The following is a 24,494-nucleotide window of genomic DNA, read 5'->3' on the forward strand; positions in this document are numbered from 1 at the left end:
TATAGAGGAAGGGTATAACATGGTTAACACGCTGAACTTAAAACACTTCAGAAAGTCCTAGAGCAAATATTTACAAGTATTCACAGAATCAGTTGCAAGCCAGCAGAAAGTCCTCTGAAATTTAATTACCATGCACCTCACATCTTGCACGTAAATATATTTATTTCTGACTAGAATAGAATATTTTCAGTTGGAAGGGTTAACAGTCTTCTAGTCCAACTGCCTGACTAAAGCTGATCAAAAGTTACAGAATGTTAAGCAGGGCATTGTCCAAATGCCTCTTAAACACTGACTGGCTTGGGGCATCAACCACCTCTCTAGGAAGCCTGTTCCAGTGCTTGACCACCCTCCCAGTAAAGAAATGTTTCCTAATGTCAAGTCTGAACCTCTCCTGGCACAGCTTTGAGCCATTCCCAGGTGTCCTCTCACTGGATCCCAGGGAGAAGAGCTCAGCACCTCCCTTTCCACTTCCCCTTCTCAGGAAGCTGTGGAGAGCAACAGGGTCACCCCTCAGCCTCCTTTTCTCCAAACTAGACAAACCCAAAGTCCTCAGCCGCTCCTCACAGGACATGCCTTCCAGCCCTTCCATCAGATTTGTTGCCCTCCTCTGGATGCACTCAAGGACCTTCACATCCTTCTTAAATTGTGGGGCCCAGAACTGCACACAGTAGTCAAGGTGTGGCCACACCAACACTAAATAAAGCAAGATAATCCCCTCTTTTGCCCAGCTGGTTATCCTGTGTTTGATGTACCCCGGGACGTGTTTTGCCCTCTTGGCTGCCAGGGCACACTGCTGGCTGGTGCTGAGCCTGCTGTCAACCAGCACCCCAGATCCCTTTCTGCAGGGCTGCTCCACAGCCACTCCTCTCCCAAGTTATACTTGTGCCCGGCATTACTCCATCCCAGGTGCAGAATCCAGCACTTGTTCTTGTTAAATTTCATGCCAGTGACAGCTCTTAACTCAATAACTTACAGAGGCTGTCCAATTGTGTGTGGAGCCATAAAGATGAAAAAAGAAAATTATTGAAACCTGAATAGAACCATGAATAAATTAATTTACAGTTGCTAGCTATAAGTCTACTACTACAGACTACCACATTAAATGTATTATTTCACATCTCAGTCCCTAATTTCACATAAGAATCTAGTACAACTCAAGTTCATTTTTGTGCTTATCCATAAACTAAGAATTTGTTCGCAAGTCGAAAGAAAAGGTTTACCAGTGTATTCGCATCAGGAAACTTTAAATACAACTACAGTTTACACATGGAAAAAGTGCAATAGTTTAAAGCTGCAGTTACCAAAACTAAATATACTAATATCAGCAAAGTAACATTTGTTGTTTTAAATCTACAGAAGGACCTTTATCAAGATAAACATGTAAACAAGAGAAAAAAAATACTTTATTTAATGTCAATACGCTTGTCTGGACTTAAGTATTCAGGAGCTTGCAGCTAGTTTCATTTTCTGCCAGCACATGTGATAGCGATATAGGGTACACACTGCTAAGCGGCTTGCCTTTTGATTGCCTCACTCATGTTTGTCCTCAAAAGCGTGGAAACTTAATTTTCACCCACCATCTCCCCCCCGCCCTGAGATTTATCATCATGCAGTGGTCCTTTTTAATTTTTCTTTTCCCCACTTTGATAATGTAAATTTTCTTGGGTCAACAGCAGACTCCAAGAATTGTGTCCAAATGTCAATGCACTTCATTGCTATGCAAAATATCCTGAAGCATTTCATTAACTGATTTGCCACTATTCCTGTCTACACTTTCCAGTCCAATTTCCTTCTTGAAGCTCTACCAACTAATTGCACTAAAGAAAGGTATTCTTGTGGTTTAGCACAGTTAAAACACAGTTGTAGAGAGACAGGCAAAGTTTCAGGACAAAATCAGAACAGAAGTTGACAAATTAGCATTATTAAAAAAGTAACCTAATTAAGTAAAACCATTTTATAATTTGATCATGACAAGAATCAAAAATCAACTTTGAAAAGATGAAATCATTACTACTAAGAGTGTTATAGCACTGCTTACATGTATCTGCAAGGTTGTTGGATTTTTTTTGTCATTTGTGTTTCTTTTGCCTTTTGGTTTAAAAATGACTGTTGAAATGAAACCAGAAAGACTTTTCAATTGCTTACTACCATCAGTCACCCTCCAATGTTCAAGCGGAATCATGTCCTTAAAAAAAATTTCTAGTTTCTCATGAAGTCTTTTTTAATGAAGAGGCAGATCTAGTGAATGTCTGAAATACTATCCCCTGCTAGATTAATGCATTTTTTGAGGGCAGTTTGTATCTCTGATTTACTTTACAGTAGATCATAATTAATTTCACCGATTCTAAAATTCAGACATCAGTGCTGCTTCTTGCAACTTAGGAAACTTGAGTAATTTATTAATTTTATGGCAGAGTTAAATCAAACCATTAAATTTCAGATAGCGTTATACAGCTTTCCAGAAAATAAAAGCAATCTCTTTGCTACAAAATTAGTGGAACTTCAGTTCTTGGATTTTTAAAATGTACACCTGACTTAGTAAAATACTTAAGCATAACTGTAAAAAAAACCTACGTCATTCTCAACTAACTGGTTCCTGGAAGAAGACACAATTAAGTCACTGTTTTGATAGCTAAGGAAGTAAAAAAGAATCATAAGCTGAAAGAGGATGGCTTAGTTCTTAATTATGTCCATAGTCCACATAACATGTGATGCCACAATGGTAAAAGTTTTTCTTAAAAACAATAAAAAAAGTATTAATGGACATGTAGCCAGGAGTTCTTACCAGTGTTTTGGGGAACTTTAGCATGGTATATGTGTTTAACTAATCATACACAGGCACACAATAATGACAATAAAGCAAACACTAGAAATAAATCCAAAACCTAAATTTTAACTTACATTTTAGTAAGTACGATTACACATGGAAAGAATTTGGCATTAGCGCCTTTGTACATTCAGCAATTAAAAAAAATTCCCTTAAAGTATAGAATATACACATGAATTTTTTAATTTAGAAATCTTGCATCATCATTCTATGACGTGAAAACTAAATAGAGCAAATATACAAGTTTATATTTTACAGATGTGTCTGACAAAACTTCATTGCTAATTTCACCAAAAAGAAGCATCTTTTCAAAGATGAATGGCTCATTGGCCAACACTGTGAAAGAAAACTTGAGTAACATGTGTCTCATGTAAGGCTATCTCAAAATTAAAACTCAAAGCACTCTAAGATTATTTTTCATTTTTCTATTTGGCACAGTATAAACCAGAACAAGGCAGAAAGCCGTCTGGAGCATCACTATGTTGAAGAATTCATTCTGATTCAGAAGATAAATAGAAGATTATCCCCTTGTCCTCCCAGAATATTCTCTGAAATAAAGTCATTTAGGTAGAAGCAAAGACACTGATATTAAAAAGGTATGACAGTGCATTTACTTTTCCAATGGCATACTTTAACTTGAAAAGATGTCTGCTCAATGGACCACAAATATCATTTCATATTTAATCATACTTAATTTCATAAGCATAGTTAAAAACTCAAATAATTGCACATTTCACCAAAAGCAAAACCTGTCATGAACCATCAGGTACTTCAAAAATTATAGTTAGACTTCTTATGTGTTAGACTTACACAATGAAAGGTCTATTTCTGCTTTGTACGCATCAAATCTGCTGCCCTCATAACTAAGACGGACAGAAAACTTCTACTAATCAGGAATTAAAAGAGTGCTCTCGGTAACAGCCCTGTCAATTTTCAAACAAACTGCTCTGCTGATTAGTTTTTTTCAGATGAAGAGAAAAAAAACTCTATCACTAAAAGTCCCCTACCACCTCAAATGCAACCATTTTGAGAACTGAGCCAAGAATAAAACTCAGATTTCTGCAATTCAGCATGTCAAGAAAAACCTGTGAGCTGCCAGTTTCACATTCTATTCGTAGATCCCATCTTCCTCTACAACAGAAAAAGCAGGTGTTCACCATTAAATGTGTATTTTATAGTCTTTACATAGCCTTCATAGGGTTTTTTGTTTGGGTTTTTTGGGGGGTTTTTTTTTTAGAAAACACTATATACTGTTGCTGTTTACAAAAAGGAAAACAAGTTCTAGACCAACAGTGGTGACTGTGATTTTTTTCTCTTCCTATTAAAACACAACATGAAGATATTAATCAGTGAACTTTCAATTTACAGTCTGAAACTTTTAAAGGTAAAGTTTTCAGATGTCATTCAACTAGCATATTTTCTTTCTTGCTTCAGCTTTATACTAACCTGTTCTTATATTTTGGTGGGTCAGATAACAGTCTAAATAATCTGTGTTCCAAGCATGTCAGAAAAACTAAGAAGTCACCTGAAAACTATATCCAGATCTGGTCAACAGAAAACAAACCTGAAACTCCATAACAGCATAAACTGTTATGCTTAAATTTTCTTTTATCTTAACACTGCTATTAACTTCATAGGGCTATAGAGATTTCCTCCTGAGAAATGGAGACCGTCTTAAATAATAACAAGGGGTTAATGTGAATGCTAGTAAGGTAAAGTTACCAAAGTTACATATCATTAATTAAGTGTTAAAAAGTAGTATTTAGACCTGACATATGTGCATATACACTTTCACATACATATTTACTTAGATAGAAATTGCAGGTGGGCAGGCGGAGGGAGGAGTGAAAACCTATTTTTGTCTCTTTCAATTTCACTTAAGTGCTGCTTGTACTAGGTCTGTAACAACCACATTCAGCAATAAAATACTCTGATCTGGTACACATATATATTACAAAGCTCACAAATCTCAATTCCTAAATAATTTAATGAGAAGACATTACCAAAATCATCAGTGCCAAGACAGCAATAAATGCTAGAGGTGTCTTTCGACCCCTTGGTCATATCTGAACATCATCTTTCAAGTCCAGTTGTGCTGGTTGACAATATCACTGTACCTGAGCAGGGTTCTCCCCTCTGGAGTTCAGCTGCCTAATCCACTTCAGGCAGTCACATGAAACTGCTGTTGAAGTACGCGAGATCTAACATAAGGCCTTTGCCAGCACAGCAGGTTACACAATTGCTCATTAATGTGCTCCAGAAATAAATGCCACCCATCTGTGATGGCTATAACCTCACACAACACAGCTACTTGTAAACTGAACATCTCTCCATGGCTTGAGATTAATCTGCTTGGGGTGAGTCCCCCTGAAATCAGATATGCTACTGAGGTGCTCAAATCTTCATCAACTGCCAGCAACTAAAAGAAAATTATGCCTGACACTGTTCAAAAGTGTGAAGCGGACCCATTCTCATACCTGATTCCCCAATAACGGGGATATATTATCTATATTATCTACTGAAGGGAGAAGCATAGAGACCCCAAGTTTATAGGTCCTGGTTGAATTCATAAAGCAGTTAACCCAGATTTAGCAGAATTTAGCAACACAAAGTGCTTCAGAGCATCAGCACACAAGTCATTCCTCAAAACAGACTTGGAACCTAACACCACCCCTTCCTTATGGATGCTGTTTCAAGGCAGTTTCTTTGCCTTTGAGCTACACATCCGAACTAGCACAACTGGTTACTTGAAAAGTTAAAGTAGCCTCAGATGAGAAAACAAACTGTAATGAGAATTCAAAGCTTTTGCAGCTAATATAGTTATATCTTTACTGACTCCATTTCTTGGTAAATATTTTTCACGTACATTGTTACACTATAGGTTTGTTATACCTTAAGCTTTTTTGCCAGGAGGTATTTCCTTTGCACCATGCCTTTTAATTCTCTGTGGGAAAGGAATAATGTAACCATTAGCTATACAAGAGATTGCAGATCTCTGTTACCGATAAATTTTCCTTCTTTCAAGTGCTTATTAATCTGCAGTTTCATACTGCAGACAGTTCCACAGAAAAGTCCTTACCAAAAGCACTACCAAGTCAGGAGATGTCTGTGAAAACAATCTTTGTAAAAGCAAACAATAACGAGTCACACACAATCATCTTTGGTGACAGAACAGTTTACATTTACCAGGCTTATATCTCAGTTTAACTCTACTTGATATCACGTGAGGAGCCTGAACAAGCCGGGAGATATTTAGACTGTATGCACGAGGAAATGCAGATTTCTCGATTTTAGTTACTGCTGGTGGAAGGACAGATAAAATTTTACAGCAAAGGCATGAAGAACTTGGGTTTTAAGGAGGAAGGCTTTAGGAGCCAAAACTACACACCAGTAAGAAAGTCAGCTATCAAAGGTGAATGAAAACACCATTAAGACTTCAGGCAAGTCCTTGAGAATAACATACGGAGGAAAATGGTTACAACAGAAAGATAGGAAACAGCTCTCATAACTTCACAGAATTCTTCCAACCTTATTATTGAAGGGGCAGTCACAGAGAAGACTTCTTTCAGAGAGCTGGAAGAACAAGTACCTTACTATAGATCTAATGAGTGACTCTCTCCAAGACAGATATCTAAATTCTAGTAAAAATCCATCTCTGAAGCTAAGTTCATTACGGCCTACACCCCTATGTTTGGAAGAGAGCCAGACCAGTGCTAGAAAGATCAAAATAGAATCAGAGTAAACTTCATTAAATAGAGCTCGCAAGTGCACCAAGAGTCATGATTCAGATGTAAAATTAAGGAATAGACAGACATATCACAAACATACTTCCTGGGTAAGTAGAAAATTCCTACAGGGAAAGTACAGGAAATTCCATGATTGATAACACAAAAAGTTAAACAGGAAAAGGTGTTGGTGAAGCTACCTCTGGTTGTATAGCAGTATCTATGCTTTATCTGTCTTAGAAGTTCAATAATTCCGGTGACTCAAACACTTTTTTTGAAGGGGGCGGGATGATGGGGCTGGGACAATGGGGGTTTTTTGGTGTTTTTATTTATTTGGTTTTGGGTTTTTTGTTGGTGTCGTGGTTTTTTATTTAGGGCTTCTGTTTTTTTGTTTGGTTTGCTGTTGGGGAGGTATTTGCTTGGGTTTTTTTATTTGTCCAGTTATTTTTTGGGAGGTGGGGAGTTTTGGTTGGTTTTTTTGTTGTTTAGTTGGGTTTTTTAAACACAGACCAAGAACCCAAACCTGAAAAAGAATGCCATACATAGAGAGGGTCTCTGGACCTGGAAAAAGCCCTTGTTATCCTCCAGCTTTCCAAAACAAGGTATAATATTTAAGGCATCCTGGTAAATATATAGTGAAGCTCAAGGCATTCCTCACTGAGTGAGCCTAGTAACTTGCCATACTAACTTCGAGGCTAATAAGACATATGTCCATCTTCCTAACAATTCCACTGTTGTGGGGACCCTTCTCATAGGAGCAATACAGAGCTATTCAGTCTGCTAGCCCCAAAAGACACTGTTTTGGGTTTGTGTGGTGGAGTTTTAGTAACAGAGGAGAGGCTGCAGTGGTGGCTCCTGTAAGAAGCTGCCAGAAGCTTCCTCGGCTCCAAGTCAGACCTGCCTCTGGCCCAGGCCGAGCCCATCAGAGATGATGGTAGCACCTCTGGCAGAACAGATTTAAGAGGGGAAACCTGCAGCGGGGGAGGAGATTAGAACGTGAGAGGAACGCCTCTGCAGACAGCAAGGTCAGTGAAGAAGGAGGGGGAGGAGGAGGGGATGCCCCTGCAGCCTGTGGTGAGACGGCAGGCTGTCCCCCCCCAGCCCATGGAGGGGAGTGGGGGAGCATATGCCCACCTGCAGCCCGGGGAGGACCCCACGCCGGAGCAGGGGGATAACCCCAAAGATGGCCATGACTCCATGGGAAGGCCCACGCTGGAGCAGCCTGTGCCTGAAGGACTGCAGCCCATGGAATAGACTCACCTTGGAGAAGTTCAAGAAGGACTGTCTGCCATGGGAGAAACCCCACGGTGGAGCCGGGGACAAGTGAGGAGTCCTCCCATGAGGAGGAAGGAGCAGCAGAGACAATGTGTGGCAAGCTGACCACAACCCCCATCCCCTGTTCCTCTGCGCCACTGGGGGGAGGAGGTTGTGGCAATATACTCCCCGCCCCCCCCCAGCCCCGCATCCTGCCAACGGGAAACGAAACTTCTCCAGTCAGGGAGAAGGGGAAGAAAAAAACCACCCTAAACCCTGGAGGCCACAGGTTGAAATTTGAACTGGCCAATTGAGACGTGCCAGGTACACTGAGGTGACCCTCCTGGCCAATAGGTATTAAATGACCACAAGTCAGATTCGACAGGGTCCTGCCGGAGGACATGTTGGAATCAGTCCTCCTTGGAGCAGCGGATCTGCAGTCAGGGACTCCCCCTCCTGGGTTGGGGCACAGCCCAAGGTAACTCCTCGAGGAAGAGAGCCCTCAGCTTTTAGGTGAGTGATAAGAGCATTTTGGAGCCATCACTTTAAATCTCGGGGATTCCCGAGTCGGTTGTGTAGTATTAATTCTCTTTACATCATCAAGCCTGTGGTTTATAAAGCGTTACCAGACTTCTAACTAACTTTTTACCAAAGAATAAATATGAGTTTTAATACCTGTTGGATTTGGTTATGCGTGCATCCGTAACAGAGGTAGAGAGAACCGGGAGCGGAGTTGAGCCCAGGAAGGAGGGAGGGATGGGCAGAAGGTGTTTTAACATTTGGTTTTACTTCTCATCCTGTTTTGATTTGATTGGTAGTAAATTAAATTTATTTTGTTTTTTCCCCAAGTTGAGTCTGGTTTTTGCCCATGACCATAATTGGTAACTGATGCCTCCCTGTTCTTGTCTCAACCTATGAGCTTTTCTTTGCCTTTTCTCCTCCCCATCCCACCACAGGGGAGGAATGAGCGAGCAGCCTTGTGGTCCTTTGCTGCCAGCTGGGCTTAAACCACAACCGACATATCTAAAATATCTAAAAATATGGAGGCTCTGATGAAGCCTTCTCCAGCATAACCTGATATTGATAGCCTGTTGTCATGGGTTAACACCAGCCAGCAACTAGGCACCATTCAGCCACTCACTCATTCCCCTCCTCTCCACCCCAGGGAATGGGGAAGAGAATTGGAAAGAAAAAAAGTAAAATGCATATGTTGAGACAAGAACAGTTTAATAATTGAAATAAAATAATAATAATAACAACAACAACAAAAAGAAAAATAAAACCCAAGACAGACAAGTGATGCACAATGCAATTGCTCACTACTCACTGATTAATGCCTAGCCAGTAACTGAGCAGTGATCAGGGCCTCATGGCCAATTCACCCCAGTTTATATACTGAGCATGATGTCCTATGGTATGGAATGGTCCCCTTGGCTAGTTCAGGTCAGCTGTCCTGGCCATTCTTCCTCCCAGCTCCTTGTGCACCTCCTTCCTGGCAGAGGATGGGAAACTGAAAAATCCTTGACTTCGGATAAGCACTCCTTAGCAACAACTAAACATCAGTGCGTTATCAATATTATTCTCATTCTAAATCCAAAATACAGCACTATACCAGCTAGGAAGAAAATTAACTCTATCCCAGCTGAAACCAGGACAACCTTGCTACTGGCCAGCTGAGCCAACAGCAGCCTCAAGACTGTATGCCTTGGTTGGCATACAATGAGGGAGAATGTAATTTGTAATGACTGATGTTAGCATCTACCAAAATAATCTTGATGTGAAGAGAGGTCAGTAACTTCCATACTCAAATTCCTTAAGAGTATGAGTGCTCAGTGGCCACTTTTGGTAAGCAGAACTGGTGCTACAGGATGAACCAAACACTAGATTAAGGCACCCAACACAAAAGTTTGTCAAACAGAAAAGGTGTTGGCTGTAAAAATCTACCACAGCTGATTACAGGAGGCAAGACAGGAATCAAGATGTGAAGAAGAAAGTAGAAGGCTGGAGGTTTAGCTCCAAAGAGTCCTTCCAGAATGGTAACAAAAACTGGTCAATTCTGCATGGAGTACTGACGAGAAAGGCCAGGCACCACAGAGGAAATCAGCCCAACATATTCTGTTTTGGAAGGCAGTTACAGAAGGAATGTAAATAAAGTAATTTTTTTTAAAAAGGATAAAATCAAAATTACTAGAACCCGTAGGGGGAAAAAAAAAAAAACAAACAAACAAAAACATCAGTGTCAGAACACTGAGCTGCTACCTAACCTCACGACTTGAATGGACACCAGCAAAGTTTTCTGCAAAGCTCTTCTCAGCTTCCCTCAGGACATTCTCCTGCAGCTCCCAAGCTTCATGCTCCTGTACAGCTATCTCAGTCTGCACAGTGCAGGGGGTCTTTGTTCAATCCAGCTTAAATCATCTCAAGAGAACATATGTGTCACTAGGCAACTGGCCTCTAGTGGGATGCCAACTGTCCTTTCCCAATTAAGGATATGATCCTACTAGCTTCAGCAGAACGAAGGGAGAGAGGTAAATTCCATACCCCTTTCTAATAAGAACCAAGAGAATTAGAAGTTCTATACATTCCTTCAGGATGGTTTCAGATTCATTAAATGACTATACAGAGTGTGGCTTCTTTCTAGAAGAGTTTTCAAGGGAGCAAAAAATAGAGAGGAAATAAACGGACACAGGTTTTAAAGACAGTTCTCTAAAAAGGCAGATCAAAGTTTATACTGTGATTACTTTCTCCGAATATTTTTACCACATCCATACTTTGTCATTTTAGCTGTCATAACTAGACAATACAGTCCCTCCAAATTCCAGTGTTCATTTTATTTGAAAATGCTAGATACATGCGAATACAAGTCACTTATGTTCAAACTACTGTATCTTACTTCACTCAGATCCACAGTATTTCAAACAACAAATTAAATTGTTAGAGAGATACACAGTACTAAAGTTGTGGCTTTCCACAATAACAAGCAGCTTCGCCAGCTTCTCGCTATCAGTGTACATGTACCAGGAATATACTATAGCAGTATAATTCACTGCTTTTTCATGTATTTTACAGTAATTTCAAAATAAAATGTCACTTCTCCATTTTATTTATTATGCAGTAAACATCCACCTGGGAGTAAGAAGTGAAATTATGTACGCACACCTAGGTTTCATTTTAAAACCAGACTTTATATTGTCCCACTGTAGGTTGGGGGCAGGGGTGTGCACAAAAGAGTAGAGAAAGTGTTACAGTCAAAAACCTCAGATTTGCCATTGTCATATCTTCCAAAAAGCACATCTTTCTAGCACAAGCTGAGAATTAATTACCTGTGACAGTCCAAAAAGTCAAAATAAGAACAGGCCATATTTAATGCAGCAATGAATAAACTGACTGGGTTACCAGCAGGATGAACACAGAAAATCCATATTACCTTCCAATATCAACACTGAAGTTCTGCTCCAGTTAATAAGTACATGTACAACTTTTATCATAACAATTATCACTTAAGTCAATGGCATTTGAATTATACATCTGCTTAACTGCCTTGCTAGACTTAAATCTAGTATACTAAGTAGTATGCTCCAAAAAAACCCAAACCTTAACAGAAATGGCAATGTATTTCTTAATTCAAAAGCCTCTGGATACCCAAATCAATACAGTTAAAATATTACCTGGGTCATTATGTGAGTGAGGCACGACAAAAACTTGAAGTGGTTCACTGTCCCATTCATTTTCATTGTATGTGATATCGAATCCTTGTTTCCACACGCCACCATCTGGATTATCGAAAGGAAGAATGTCATAGACATCCAACATCTAGAAAAGAGTAAAAGGAATATAAAATATGAATTCATAAAAACAGTTCTGCTATTAAAAACCAAAGCTGTTTTCATCAGAAATAGATCAGCTTGTTCATTACACAGGGAGAGATGAAGAGTCAAGTGAATAGAAAACTGAAAACTGAGAGCAAGTTTTAAGTCACACTAGAACACCCAAGACACAGCTGGCAGCAAGAGGAGCATTTGGCAGGCCCTCTTCTGCAGAAACTGAAATTGATTAGATAAAAGGTAGGAATAAGAGCCTTAAGTCACAAAAATTATGACAGCTCGCAATGGCATTGGGGCAGGAGAGTAGGGAAAGGATTATACAGAATAGCACAATACACTAAATAGGGGAATGCAGAAGATGAAGAGGACGAACTAAGCAAGCAGTAAGAAAGGATGACAACATGAGAGCAATTGACGTAAAAGTCAAACTCACAAAAGGGAATTGAAAGAAACTATCAAGTAAAAATGTTCAGAACTGTAGCCAATTGCTGTAACAAAGCTCCTTATGTATTTACTGTTGCCCAGTACATTAATTATACAAAGACGGACATATTTCACTTGTCATTGCAAATAAAAAGGTTATAGGTAAATAAAGCAACTCTAGAGTTACTTCAACAGGTTACTATGAAATTTAGATACCACCAGATAGCTTCAAAGAGAATCTTCTAATATGAGTTTAGACCAAAGCTACCATATCCAACTTTTCCTTTTTTTTTTTTTTATACTCTGTTCTGCTTTTAGGAAAAAGGCAAACTTCATGAACATGAACCATCATCTGGATAAGCCTTTTCTTGGCCCTATAGTTCAAAAAACTTAAACCAAACTTCAGTTTAGTTCTAACCCCATATTAGAATACGATTGTGCACCTGGCAAGCTCTTCAACAAACACTTCATTTCCACAAAAATAGCCTACAGGAGTCATTTACCACATGAATACCACAAGAGTTAAAACTTTCTTGTGGTAAGCTGGCTTCTGTCCTGCTAGGAAACTTTAAAAAACTAAAGACATCTGAAACAAACATCTGACTAAAGAAGTTAAGGCCTTGTGATGGGCTGACCTTGGCCAGCTGCCAAACTCCCACCCAGCCGCTCTCTCCCTCCTCAACAGGACAGGGGGAGAAATAAGATTAAAAACTCATGGGTCAACATAAAGACAGGGAGATCACTTACCAATTATCATCACAGACAAAACAGATCCAACTTGGGGAACATTAAATTAATTTATTGACAATTAAAATAGAGTTGGATAGTGAGAATCAAAGGCAAAACTAGAACACCTTCTCCCCAACCCTCTTCTAGCCCAGTTCAGCTTCACTCCTTAGTTCCCAAATCCTGCAGTCAGTCCATAATGGTTTCTCTCTGTCACTCCCTCCTCACACTTTTTGCCTGCTCCAGCATGGGGTCCCTTCCACAAGCTACAGTCCTTCATGAACTGCTCCAGCATAGGATCTTCTCCACAGGCTACAGTTCTTTGGGAACAGCTCCAGTGTGGATCCCCCATGGGCCACAGGTCCTTCTGAAAATATCTACCTGCTCCAGCATGGGGTCCTCCATGGGCTACCGGGAAATACTTGCTCCACAGTGGTGTCCCCCACCTGCTCCAGTGGCTCCTTCCACCTGTTCCACTGGAACCTTCTCCCCTCTTCAATGACGTTGGTGTTCACAAGGTTGTTTCTCCACTTTTTTTCCCTATACAGTGTTTTCCCCCTTCTTAAAACACACTCTCCCAGAGATGCCACCACCCTTGCTGTTGGAAGACTTGGCTGTATCCTGTGGTGGTTCTGTTTAGGAGCTGGCTGGAACAGCTGTGTCTGGCATGGGGCAGCACTGGCCTCTCCTCACAGACACCACCCTTGGAGCCCCCTGCTACCAACACCTGGGCACCTGCACCCAGTACATTCCACCCTCACCTCTGTGAAACACATATTTAAGAACAGTTGATAAAATATACACTCATCACACACTCTTCACAAACTTCACTTACATCTACAAAAACAATTCCGACACCAAAAATCAAAATTACATAACAACACTGAAAAAGTGGAAATTTTACACACATGATAAAACTCCACCCCTTGTCCCTTCACTTCATTACAACAACAAAAGAATCCCCACAGTAATTTCACTCTGGCAATATCCAGTCCAAGTTTTGGCCATTACCACTCCCAATTACTGTCCTTATCTTTCATTCCTTGAGTCCCAGGTTGGGTGCCAAAAAGGACTGCCATGGGTTGGCCTTGGCTGGGTTGGCCAGCCAGCCCAGGTCAACCCACCATAGGCCTGTAGCTTAAGATACAAAGAAGAGTAAGTAACATTAGATAGGAATACAAGCCACTCTAATGGCTTGTAATAAAGCAGAGCCTCAGCTGGGCCTATGATGTCCACCCACTGTAGATACCTACAGCCTCTATGAGAAGATCTTATGTCACTGCTCCACCAGGATTGCTTCCACCTTTGGACAATATTGCTTAACAGAAAATACAGATGCAATGCTTGCAGATACATGCATTCTGTATGACAGCTTGAAGAGACCAAATAATGGTTACGTTGAAATTAGCCTACTACCATATTTTCTTGCTATTCTAAAATTTGATTTTGAGGAACTGTAATTTTTCTGTGAAATGCAAACTTCTGAAGAAAATTAAGTGCATACTCCATAAATTTGCCAGTTACCAATGAGTGACCTTAAGACTGAAACTCTTTTGACATTTCAGCCATGAAAACATACTTGTTTAAAAAGCAACAATTCATTGAATTACCCACATTCCTATGAATTTTTCTCATAGATGGAGCCTGAATTTCACAAGCAACTTTCTGCAGTCTGCAAGATACCAATTTTTACAGTCCACAGCATACGTAATTTTTTTCCCCTAACAACTGTTACCTTACAGTTATCTCAAACCATACTCCCATCATTATGAGCTAAAGAGCTAGAAAATGCAGTTCAGGACGTAGATCTTGGATTCTTAATCAACAGTTGTCTGAAATAACTGTCTCAATGACCCATCATCTAGAGAGGTTTGCTGCCTGCCAGGGACCCAGAGCCAGGATGTTGCAGAGGAACTGTTGAAGCTTGGCCAACTTGTTGACTACTACCTCTTGATGTTCTTCCCTGTAGGTACCAATGGTACTGCCAGGGGCAACCTGGGCTGCATCAAAAGTGACTACAGAGCTCTGGGGGTAGTAATCAAGGTCATGGAGACCCAGGTGGCATCCAATGAGGGGTAGGGGTGTGAGAAGAGGACACCAATAGTACAGGTCAATAATTAGCCTCAGAGCTGCTGCTGACCATGGGACCCTGTTTGCAGACCACTGTCTGCTTAGGAGAGATTAGATCCAACTCACTAAGTGGGGCAAAGGTATCTTTGCCAGGAACATGGCTGACCTGTTAAGGAGAGCTTTTAACCAGGAATTTAGAAAGGCAAAAGCTCAGCTAGAACTCAATCTGGCCAATATTGTAAGAGACAACAAAAAAATGTTTTTACAAATATATTAACAATACAAAGAGAGCCAAGGAGAATATCTATCCTCTACTGGATACAGAGAACATTGCCACCAGAGATGAGGAAAAGGCTGAGGTACTTAATGCCTCCTTTGCCTCAGTCTTTAATAGGGGGACCAGCTATCCTCAGGGTACTCTGCCCCCTAAGCTGGAAGGCAAGGACAAAGAGCAGAATATACCCACCTTAATCCAGGAGAAAATAGTTAGTGACCTACTATGCTGTCTGGATACTCACAAGTCTGTGGGACTAGTAGGGATCCATTCAAGAGGACCAAGGGAACTGGCAGAGGTCCTTGCCAAGCCACTCTCCATCATTTATCAGCAGTCCTGGTCAACAGGGAAGGTCCCAGAGGACTGGAGGCTTACCAATGTGACACCCATTTACAAGACGGGTCAGAGGGAGGATCCGGGGAACTACAGGCCTGTCAGCCTGACCTCAGTACTGGGGAAGATTATGGAACAGTTCATCTTGAGGGCACTCACATGGCATGTGCAGGACAACCAGGGGATCAGGCCCAGCCAGCATGGGTTCATGAAAGGCAAGTCCTTCTTGACCAACCTGATCTCCTTCTATGACCAGGTGACCTGCCTAGTAGATGAGGGAAAGGCTGTGGATGTTGTCTACCCGGACTTCAGCAAGGCCTTTGACACTGTCTCTCATGGAATACTACTTGAGAAACTGGCATCTCATGGCCTGTATGGGTGCATTCTTCACTAGGTGAAAAAACAGCTGGATGGACAAGCCCAGAGGGTTGTGGTGAATGGAGTTAAATACAGTTGGTGGCAGGTCACAAATGGTGTTCCCCAGGGCTCAGTATTGGGGCCCTGTTCTGTTTAATATCTTTATCAATGACCTAGATGACAGGATTGATTGCACCCTCAGTAAGTTTACAGATGACACCAAGGTTGGCAGGAGTGGTGATCTGCTTGTGCCTAGGAAGGCTCTACAGAGAGATCTGGACAGGCTGGATTGATAAGCCGAGGCCAATTTTATGAGGTTCAAAAAGGCTAAGTGCTGTGTCCTGCACTTGGGTCAGAACAACGCCATGCAATACTACAGGCTTGGGGAAGAGTGGCTGGAAAGCTGCCCAGCAGAAAAGGACCTGGGGGTGCTGTTTGACAGCTGCCTGAATATCAGCCAGCTGTGTGCCCAGGTGGCCAAGAAGGCCAATGGCATCCTGGCCTGTATCAGAAATAGTATGGCCACCAGGAGCGGGTAAGTGATTGTTTCCCTGTACTCAGCACTGGTGAGGCCTCACCTCGAGTGCTGTGTTCAGTTTTGGGCCCCTCACTACAAGACAGACATTGAGGTGCTGGAATGTGTCCAGAGAAGCACAACCAAGTTGGTGAGGGGCCTGAAGCACAAGTCTTATGAGAAGCAGCTGAGGGAACTGGGGTTGTTTAGTCTGGAGAAAAGGAGGCTGAGGGGAGACCTTATCGCTCTCTACAACTACCTGAAACGGGGTTGTAGTGAGGTGGGTGTTGGTCTCTTCTGTCAGGTGGCTGGAGATGGGACAAGAGGAAATGGCTTCAAGTTATGGCAGGGGAGGTTTAGGTTGGATATTAGGAAAAATTTCTTTACTGAAAGGGTTGTCAGACACTGGAACAGGCTGCCCAGGGAAGTGGTTGAGTCATCATCCCTGGAGGTATTCAAAAAGCATGTAGACAAGGCGCATCAGGACATGGTTTAGTGGGCATGGTTGATGGTTGGACTCGATCTTAAAGGTCTTTTCCAACCTAAATGATTCTATGATTCTAAAGAGGGAGGGAGAGAGTTACCAGCAGCCCTGTGAAGAAGTGATGGAGAGGAGTGATGTGACATGAAAGGATTAAAAAAAGAAAATAACAATTTTTTTTAAAAAAGCCACAACGAAACAGGGCTTAAGCAGGGTTACCTCCAGTGTTTTCATGTAAGCAAGCAAGTGCCTACAAAGCACAATTACAGAGAAATCCCCAAAACCCTTTCTGAGAAATCAGCTTGCCAGGCAGGGTGCCTCTCTGAAGTACCCTAATGCATGCACCATGGAGAATAAACATGATGAGTTAGAGATCTGTGTGCAGTTGCGAGCCTGTGATCTTGTCAGGATCATGGAGACATGGTGGTATGAGTAATGCCTGTAAAGTTGCAGTGGAGGGATACAAGATCTTGAGGAAAGACAGGCCAGGAACACAAGGAGGGAGAGCTGGCCTTTACATGAGAGAGAAGAGCTCTGGTGTGCACAGAGCTCTGCCTGCAGATGGATGAAAAGGCAACTGAGAGCTTATGGGCAAGGACTAAAAAGCAGACCAGTATGGGTGACATTGTAATGGATGTCTGCTGTAGGCTGCCTGTCCAGGAATAACAAGTGGATGAGGCCCTCTACAGATGGAGAGGAGCAGCCTCACACTTGCAGGACCTGGTCCTCATGGGGAACTTCAATCACCCTTATGTGCTGGAGGGACAACACAGTGGGACACAAGCAAACCAGGAGGTACCTCGAGCAAATCAATGACAAATTCCTAACCCAAGTGATAGAGAAGCTAGTGAGGAGAGGTGCTCTACTGGACCTCTTACTTGCCAACAATGAGAGGCTTGTTGGGGCTGTGGATGTCAAAGGCAGCCTTGGCTGCAGTGACCATGAGATGGTAGAATTCAGGACCCTGACAGGAGGGCAAAAAGCAAGATCACATCACTGGACTTCAGGAGAACAGACTTTGGCCATTTTGCTTGGCAGAGTCCCACAGGATAAGAGCCTGGAGGAAAAAAAGAGCCCAAGAAAGCTGGTTAATATTCAAGGATCACCTCTTCCAAGCTCAAGAGAAGTGCATCCCAGCAAGTAGGAAGACAGACAAAAATGCCAGGAGGCCTGCACTGATGAACAAAGAGCACCTGGCAAAACTCAAACACAGAAAGGAAGCATACAAAGGGTGGCAGCAAGAGAAGGTAATGTGGGAGGAATACATGCCCAAGCATGCAGGAATGAGGTTAAAAAAGCCGAAGCTCAAACGGAATTGAATCTGGCCAGGAATAGCAAAGGCAACAAGAAGGGCTTCTGTAAGTACGAACGTGCAAAAGGAAGACCAGGGCATGCTGCTGAATGAGACACAGGGCCTGGTGACATAGGACATGGAAAAGGCTGAGGTACTGAATATCTTCTTCACTGAGTCTTTACTAGCAAGACCAGCCTTCATGAATCCCAGGTCCCAGAGACCAGGAGAAAAGTCTGGAGTAAGGAGGATGTGCCCTTGGTGGAAAAGGGCCAGGTCAGAGAATACTTAAACAAACTGGACATACATAAGTCCACGGGCTCTGGTGGGATGTACCCACAAGTACTGAGGGAGGTAGCTGACATCACTGCAAGGCCACTCTCAAGAACCTTTGAATGATCATGGTGATTAGAAGTGCCCAAGGACTGGAGGAAAGCAATATCATTCCTATCTTCAAGAACACCAAGAACCACCACCCAGGGAACTACAGGCTGGTCAGCCTCCCCTTGATCCCTGGGAAGGTGACAAAGCAGCTAATCCTGGAAATCATTTCCAGGCACATGAAGGACAAGAAAGTCAACAGGAGTAGTGAGCATGGATTCACCAAGGGCTGGTCATGCTTGACCAACTTGAAACTTCTATGATGAAATGACTGGCTTGGTAGATGAGGGGAGAGCAGTGGATATTGTCTACCTCAACTTCTGTAAGGCTTTCAGCACTGCCTCCTGTAACACCCTCATAGAGAAGCTGCTGATGTATGGGGCTGGATGAGCAGACAGTGAGATGGACTAAAAAATCAGCAAACAGCCAGGCCCAGGTGGTGGTAATCAGTGGCATGAAGTCTAGCTAGAGGTCAGTAACTAGCAGTGTACTCAGGGGACACACCTGGGTCCAATCCTGTTTAACATCTTCATTAATCATTTGATGATGGAGCAGAGTACACCCTCAGCAAATTTGTAGACAACACCAAACTGGGAGGAGTGACTGATACACCACAGGGCAGTGCTACCATCCATAGGAATCTTGAAAGGGTGGAGAAGTGGGCCACCAGGAACCTCATGCAGTTGAACAAGGGGAAGTGAAAAAAGTCCTGCACCTGGGGAACAACCACCCTAGGCACCAGTACATGCCGGGGGCTGCCCAGCTGGAAACCAGCTTGGCAAAAAATGTCCTGGACATCCTGGTGGACACCAGACTGAATGCAAGATAGCAATGTGCCTTTGCAGCAAAGAAGGCCAATGGCATCCTGGGCTGCACTAAGGAGGCATGTTGCCAGCAGGTCAAGTGACATGATTCTTCCCCTCTGCTCGGCACTGGTGAGGCCACACCTGGAGTACTGTCTCCATTTCCAAGCACCCCAGTACAAGAAAGACATGGACACACTAGAGAGAGTCCAGCAAAGGGCCACTAAGATGATGAAGGGACTGGAGCAGCTCTCCTATGAGGAACAGCAGAGAGAGCCGGAACTCTTTACCCTAGAGAAGGCTTGGGAGGATCTTATTAATGTGTACAAATACCTGAAGGAGGACTACAGAGAAGGAGGAGCCAGGTTCTTTTCAGTGGTGCCCAGTCACAAGACAAGAGGCAATGGGGATAAACTAAAACACAGGAAGTTCTTCCTGAACATCAGGAAACACTTTTTCCCTGTGAGGGTGACTGAGCACTTGCAGATTGCCCAAAGAGGTTGTACAATCTCCATCCTTAGAGATACCAAAAACCATCTGAATATGGTCCTGGGCAACTGGCTGTAGCTGACCCTGCTGGAACAGGGCGTTGGACAAGATGACCTCCAGAGGACCCTCCCAACCTCTACCACTTGGTCATTCCACTATCCAAATGTTAATCGGAAGCAGTTAAAAAACGCCAGGAAAAAAAATAGGACTCAAAAACTTCCACTGGAATAAACTGAAGCCAGATCAGGCTGAAATCACTGCACTTATGCCAAGATATCCAGAAGACAGATGTTAAGTCATTTTTACCTTTCATATAACACGATCCTCAGTAAGAATTGTGCAAAGGACTAACTACAAATTATATAATCTGTTGAAGAGGTTACATGACTACAAGTGAAGAATAAGTTCCAAGTACATAGTCAGTAAGAAGCAAAAAAGGTTAGAGACAGGTATCTCCTGGACATATTTTAATTTCATTTCTAAGTATAAAATTCTGATATAGTAAGCAAGGACTTTGTAAAAACAGTATACAAATAGAAATTTAAAAAGGATGATGACTGTCTTCATTATGGCTGCTTCAGAAGACAGTCATGTAGTTATAAGCTTTCCAATTCAAACATTTGAAAACTTACCAGTTGTCTTTTTTCCCTACATGGGCTTATTTTTTCTCTATACTGAGGAACTCAAACTGCTAAAGTTATGCAAGTCTTAGGCAAACATCACAACATTTAGCCCAGTGAACAGTAAACTACTGCACAGAAGAAATAAAAACATAGCTCATGCCTCTTCAGGCCACCTTTTTAAAGAGTGATTGATGCCTCATTTTTAAAAGGAGCAACATTACTAAGAACAATGTTAGAAGCTTCAGCAGTTGAAAGGGACAAGAGAGGAGACACTTCACAGTATTAGTTAAAAGACCTTCCAGCTCAGCAGGATGGCTATTGAGAATTCTGTCTTTGAGCACAAATTCCAGATAATTCTTGAACTACTGACCTAAAAAAGCATCAGGTCATAACCACATTTAATCCAGAGTTCTTAATTTTGTTGGTTTTATTACCCAGCTCCATTTTTAACTTTTGAAAAAAAAGTACGTATTAGTCTTCTATTTAATTTGAATTACATCAATTCTCAATTCAGTGTTATTTTCAGTGGCCATTTCTATCACAATCTCCTACCTACGTTCAAACACCGTAAGTAATAAAGTATATAATTTCTTCATTTACAATTCCTCCATGAAAAAAATCCTTTAGCTATCCTACCCAAGAATCTTTTGGGTCTCACATTATTGGTAACTTGGTTTGTCCAATTTATGCAAAGAAAGTAAGTCTCTGAGTAGCAAATCCTGGTAATATTTCTCACTGAAATATCACAAAGGTTTTTAATCCATATATGAACACATTCTTATAATGGTTTCTCCATTATTGGAGTCTATAATGAACTCCAATAATTTATTCAGTGAAGCCTCTTTTGCCTTCATTCTCTAAAGTGATTTTTATCCAAACACTGTGTCTCACCTATATTAGCTCTTACTTTTTCTAGTATCTTTTTTTTCCTCATACATCCAGTTAAAAGACAAACATGGAAAAAGTAAGGTCCAAATCTGTGGATTTAAGTTAACATTTATGAACAGCAGGTAATTAACACTAACAAGCTGGTATAAAAATTAAAATATAGTTTAAAAAAACAATGCTTCAAATAATCTACTCAGAATTTCTCAGTCTTTATAAAAAATCTAGAAGAAAATAAATTAACTGAACTTGCAGAATACATCAGGCTTGGCAAAGTATTAAATAGTAAAACTGTATTCAAATACGGTAAATTAGATCAGCTCATTAACGTGGTGTTACAGGAATTCTGCTAAAGTCAAGGTCTTAGATTCCACAGCTGAAATGCAGGTCAAACTCACAGGATGAGAAACTGTATACAGAAGCAGTATTAAAGTGACTTAATGATGATGGTGGATAACCTGCTGAGTACAAGGTACTAATGCAATGACACCAAGAACATTAGAGCCCTCCCTCCCTGTGCAAGGCAAGGAAAGAAAGTGTGAGTCAGGGAACAGTATTAAGAATATTCCCTGCTATATTTGTTACTTAAGTAAATGCATATAACCTTAGAAGTAATGAAAATTATCAAAAAGCAGTTTAGCTACTACAGCCTACCATTAGGTAGGTAGGTACATTAGCTGACAGTAGGTACATGTTCTGGTGTTCTGCAAATGTGAAGCAAAACATGAGAACAGTTTAAGCAAACCTGGTTTACTTTCCATTCATAACAGGTTAACACATCCAAGAACTTAAGCCAACCCCTTTTACCTTAAAATTCACAATTCACATTTACTAGAACTTATTTCTAATGCACCTAAAAAAGCACATCACTTAATATGGTAACAGACTGTACAAGGAATATCCTGTTAACAATCCAGTAACTTGGAAACATGTAATCATAGGTCCACATGCCTTACTGTCCTGCACAGAAGTCTTAATGTATATTAGAAACAAGAACAGTCAGATATTGCCTTTAAAAAAAACGTACTTTCTCTGTAAAAGACATATTAAGGCCGTGCCTATCCCAGAAGAGCTTAAAGGCATTAGGAATGATACATCAGAGGTTACAATTGTTCCAATATGTGTTCTTATTCATCTTAAATCCACTGTCTTTCTCCTGCAATAGAAATTCTCGTTCTAGAAGTGAAAGTAAGCTGGACTTCAAAATTTAATCTTTGCTTTAGGAGTACTGTGAATATTTATAGTACTCCCACAAGACTCCCAAAAACAGTACAGATCGCAAACTTCACACAGTATTCTCAGTGCTCCTGAAACGCTCCATTAAAACTGAATATAGAAGAGTCCACGAACTCACAAGCATCACCGGAAAGCAAAATAAATTCAACTTGAAGTGTCTGACTTTAAAAAACTTCAGCCTCCCCAGTTCATGCCAACCAGTCAACATGGTATATGTTCCTCCTTTCTGATCAAAGTGCCTATACAAACCAGAGACACACAAGAATGCTGAAGTACAGAAATGGCATTCCAAAGGGAACACAGTGCCTGAGATTTTTTTAAATTACTAGTTCGTGAACATTCTTTACCTCCCCATCAAGACCCATCTACACATATATCCCTAAAATGCAAAACCTCTTTAAATCAAGACTATCCACTATTTCCAGTTTATTTGTCATCAATTTTAGAATTTGGGGAACTGAAAGACTCAAATCCTTTCCAAAGAACTTCTGATAGTACTGGACAATAATCTGAGTATAATCACTGGGTTTTCTTCAGCGTTTTTTTGGTTTTTAAGAACTTCTAAGCCTTCTGAAATGTTGGCTCTTCATAATCATTATTCAATTTCTAAGCAGTTTAAAAAAGGTAAAAAGGAACAGTTTCATAACATCCGTTAAACACAACAGTCACTTTAACAATTCTGTTATGTCTTAGATTAGGATCTTAGTACCAAGTTTTTACCAGTGATAAGACTTTTTCAGAATTAAAAGGTAATGACAGCTAGGACTCCAGCAGAATAAGAGAAAAAGACATACTGCTTACCTGTACACCTGAACCATGAGTTCCACTTTTTGAAGCAAACAAACAATCCTCAGAATCAACTGCAAGTGAAACTGAAGCAGAAGGAAAGAGCTCAGAGACAGATCCTTGACTGAAGTTTATAGCCTCTGGATTTTTTTGACCATCCTTTACTGATTCACTCAGATTGATCACAGAATCTCGTATGTTTGAAATAATCTCATTATTTTCTGCCAACAGGCGTTCTAAGTGATCTATTTTTTCTTGCAGTATTGAAAGCTGGCCCTGTAAAAAAAAAAAAAGTAAAGTTTAATTATTTCCCAGACCAATTCTTGACAGAATTTAAAACAAAACCAAACAAACGAAAAAATCAATTTCACAATAGTTTATGGTCACACAAAAAATCAAATACATTTTTTTTCTATATTTTATGTAAAGACAGACTAATAAGAAATTGAACCAACATACGAAATGTTCTCCTTCCAGAATAAGGGAAAAGAGCAAAAGTTACCTTTTCCACTATGAATTTGAAGCACAAGATTTAATCAGTGATACAAAAATATTCTTAAAAGGTCACACTGTTTCAAGTACCAATTATCCCAACTTTAACTTTTTTGATCCCTTTCATAGATTTTGTCTTTCATAGGTTTTTCATAGATCTTTTCATTTATCATCCTATCAGAACATCAAGGAGAAAGCCGTGTTTTAGAAGCCACTCACATCATGATGGGATTAACAGGATGTATATATTTTAGTTTTTTCCTGTGCATGTAAAATAGTATCTCAATAAATACTAAGTTTCTTATTTTCAGTGAAATTTAGAGATAAATGAACAAAAGCACTTAATGGGTGTACAAGATCCCTTAACATCCTGATTATAGCAATAATCTGTATAATTGGGCCATGACAAACATCAAAATAATCCTGTAAAAGACAGCTCAAACTGACAGCACTTTCAGTCAGAAGATCACATTCAGTAGCCAAACAGCAGGATTCTGTAGATAGTTCTAGTGTGCACCGCAAGAGGAAGGCTATAGAATAACATCAGTGTGAATTGAAAGAAGTCAATCTATCTCCCAAAGCAACACGGAAGGAGAGATACCACAGATACCACAAACCAATTTCATAGCATCTAATCACTGTATTGTTGGAATACAGGAGGAAGCATAGCAGAACACTATACCTGGAAATGCTACTGCCC

General features: G+C 40.9%; 1 protein-coding gene across 2 annotated transcripts in view; it reads right to left on the reverse strand.

Annotated features, from left to right (window-relative positions):
* MAN2A1 (mannosidase alpha class 2A member 1) overlaps nucleotides 1-24,494 on the reverse strand; it is a 129,573-nt gene that overhangs the window by 92,584 nt on the left and 12,495 nt on the right. For both annotated transcript variants that reach the window (XM_049795609.1, XM_049795610.1), the window contains exons 2-3: nucleotides 23,318-23,578; nucleotides 11,475-11,619 (exon numbers count right to left, since the gene is read on the reverse strand). In XM_049795609.1, coding sequence (XP_049651566.1) covers nucleotides 11,475-11,619; nucleotides 23,318-23,578 — 406 coding nt within the window. The remainder of the gene's footprint in view (nucleotides 1-11,474; nucleotides 11,620-23,317; nucleotides 23,579-24,494) is intronic.

Source organism: Accipiter gentilis, chromosome Z (assembly GCF_929443795.1).
Source record: "Accipiter gentilis chromosome Z, bAccGen1.1, whole genome shotgun sequence".
Lineage (NCBI taxonomy): Eukaryota > Metazoa > Chordata > Aves > Accipitriformes > Accipitridae > Astur > Astur gentilis.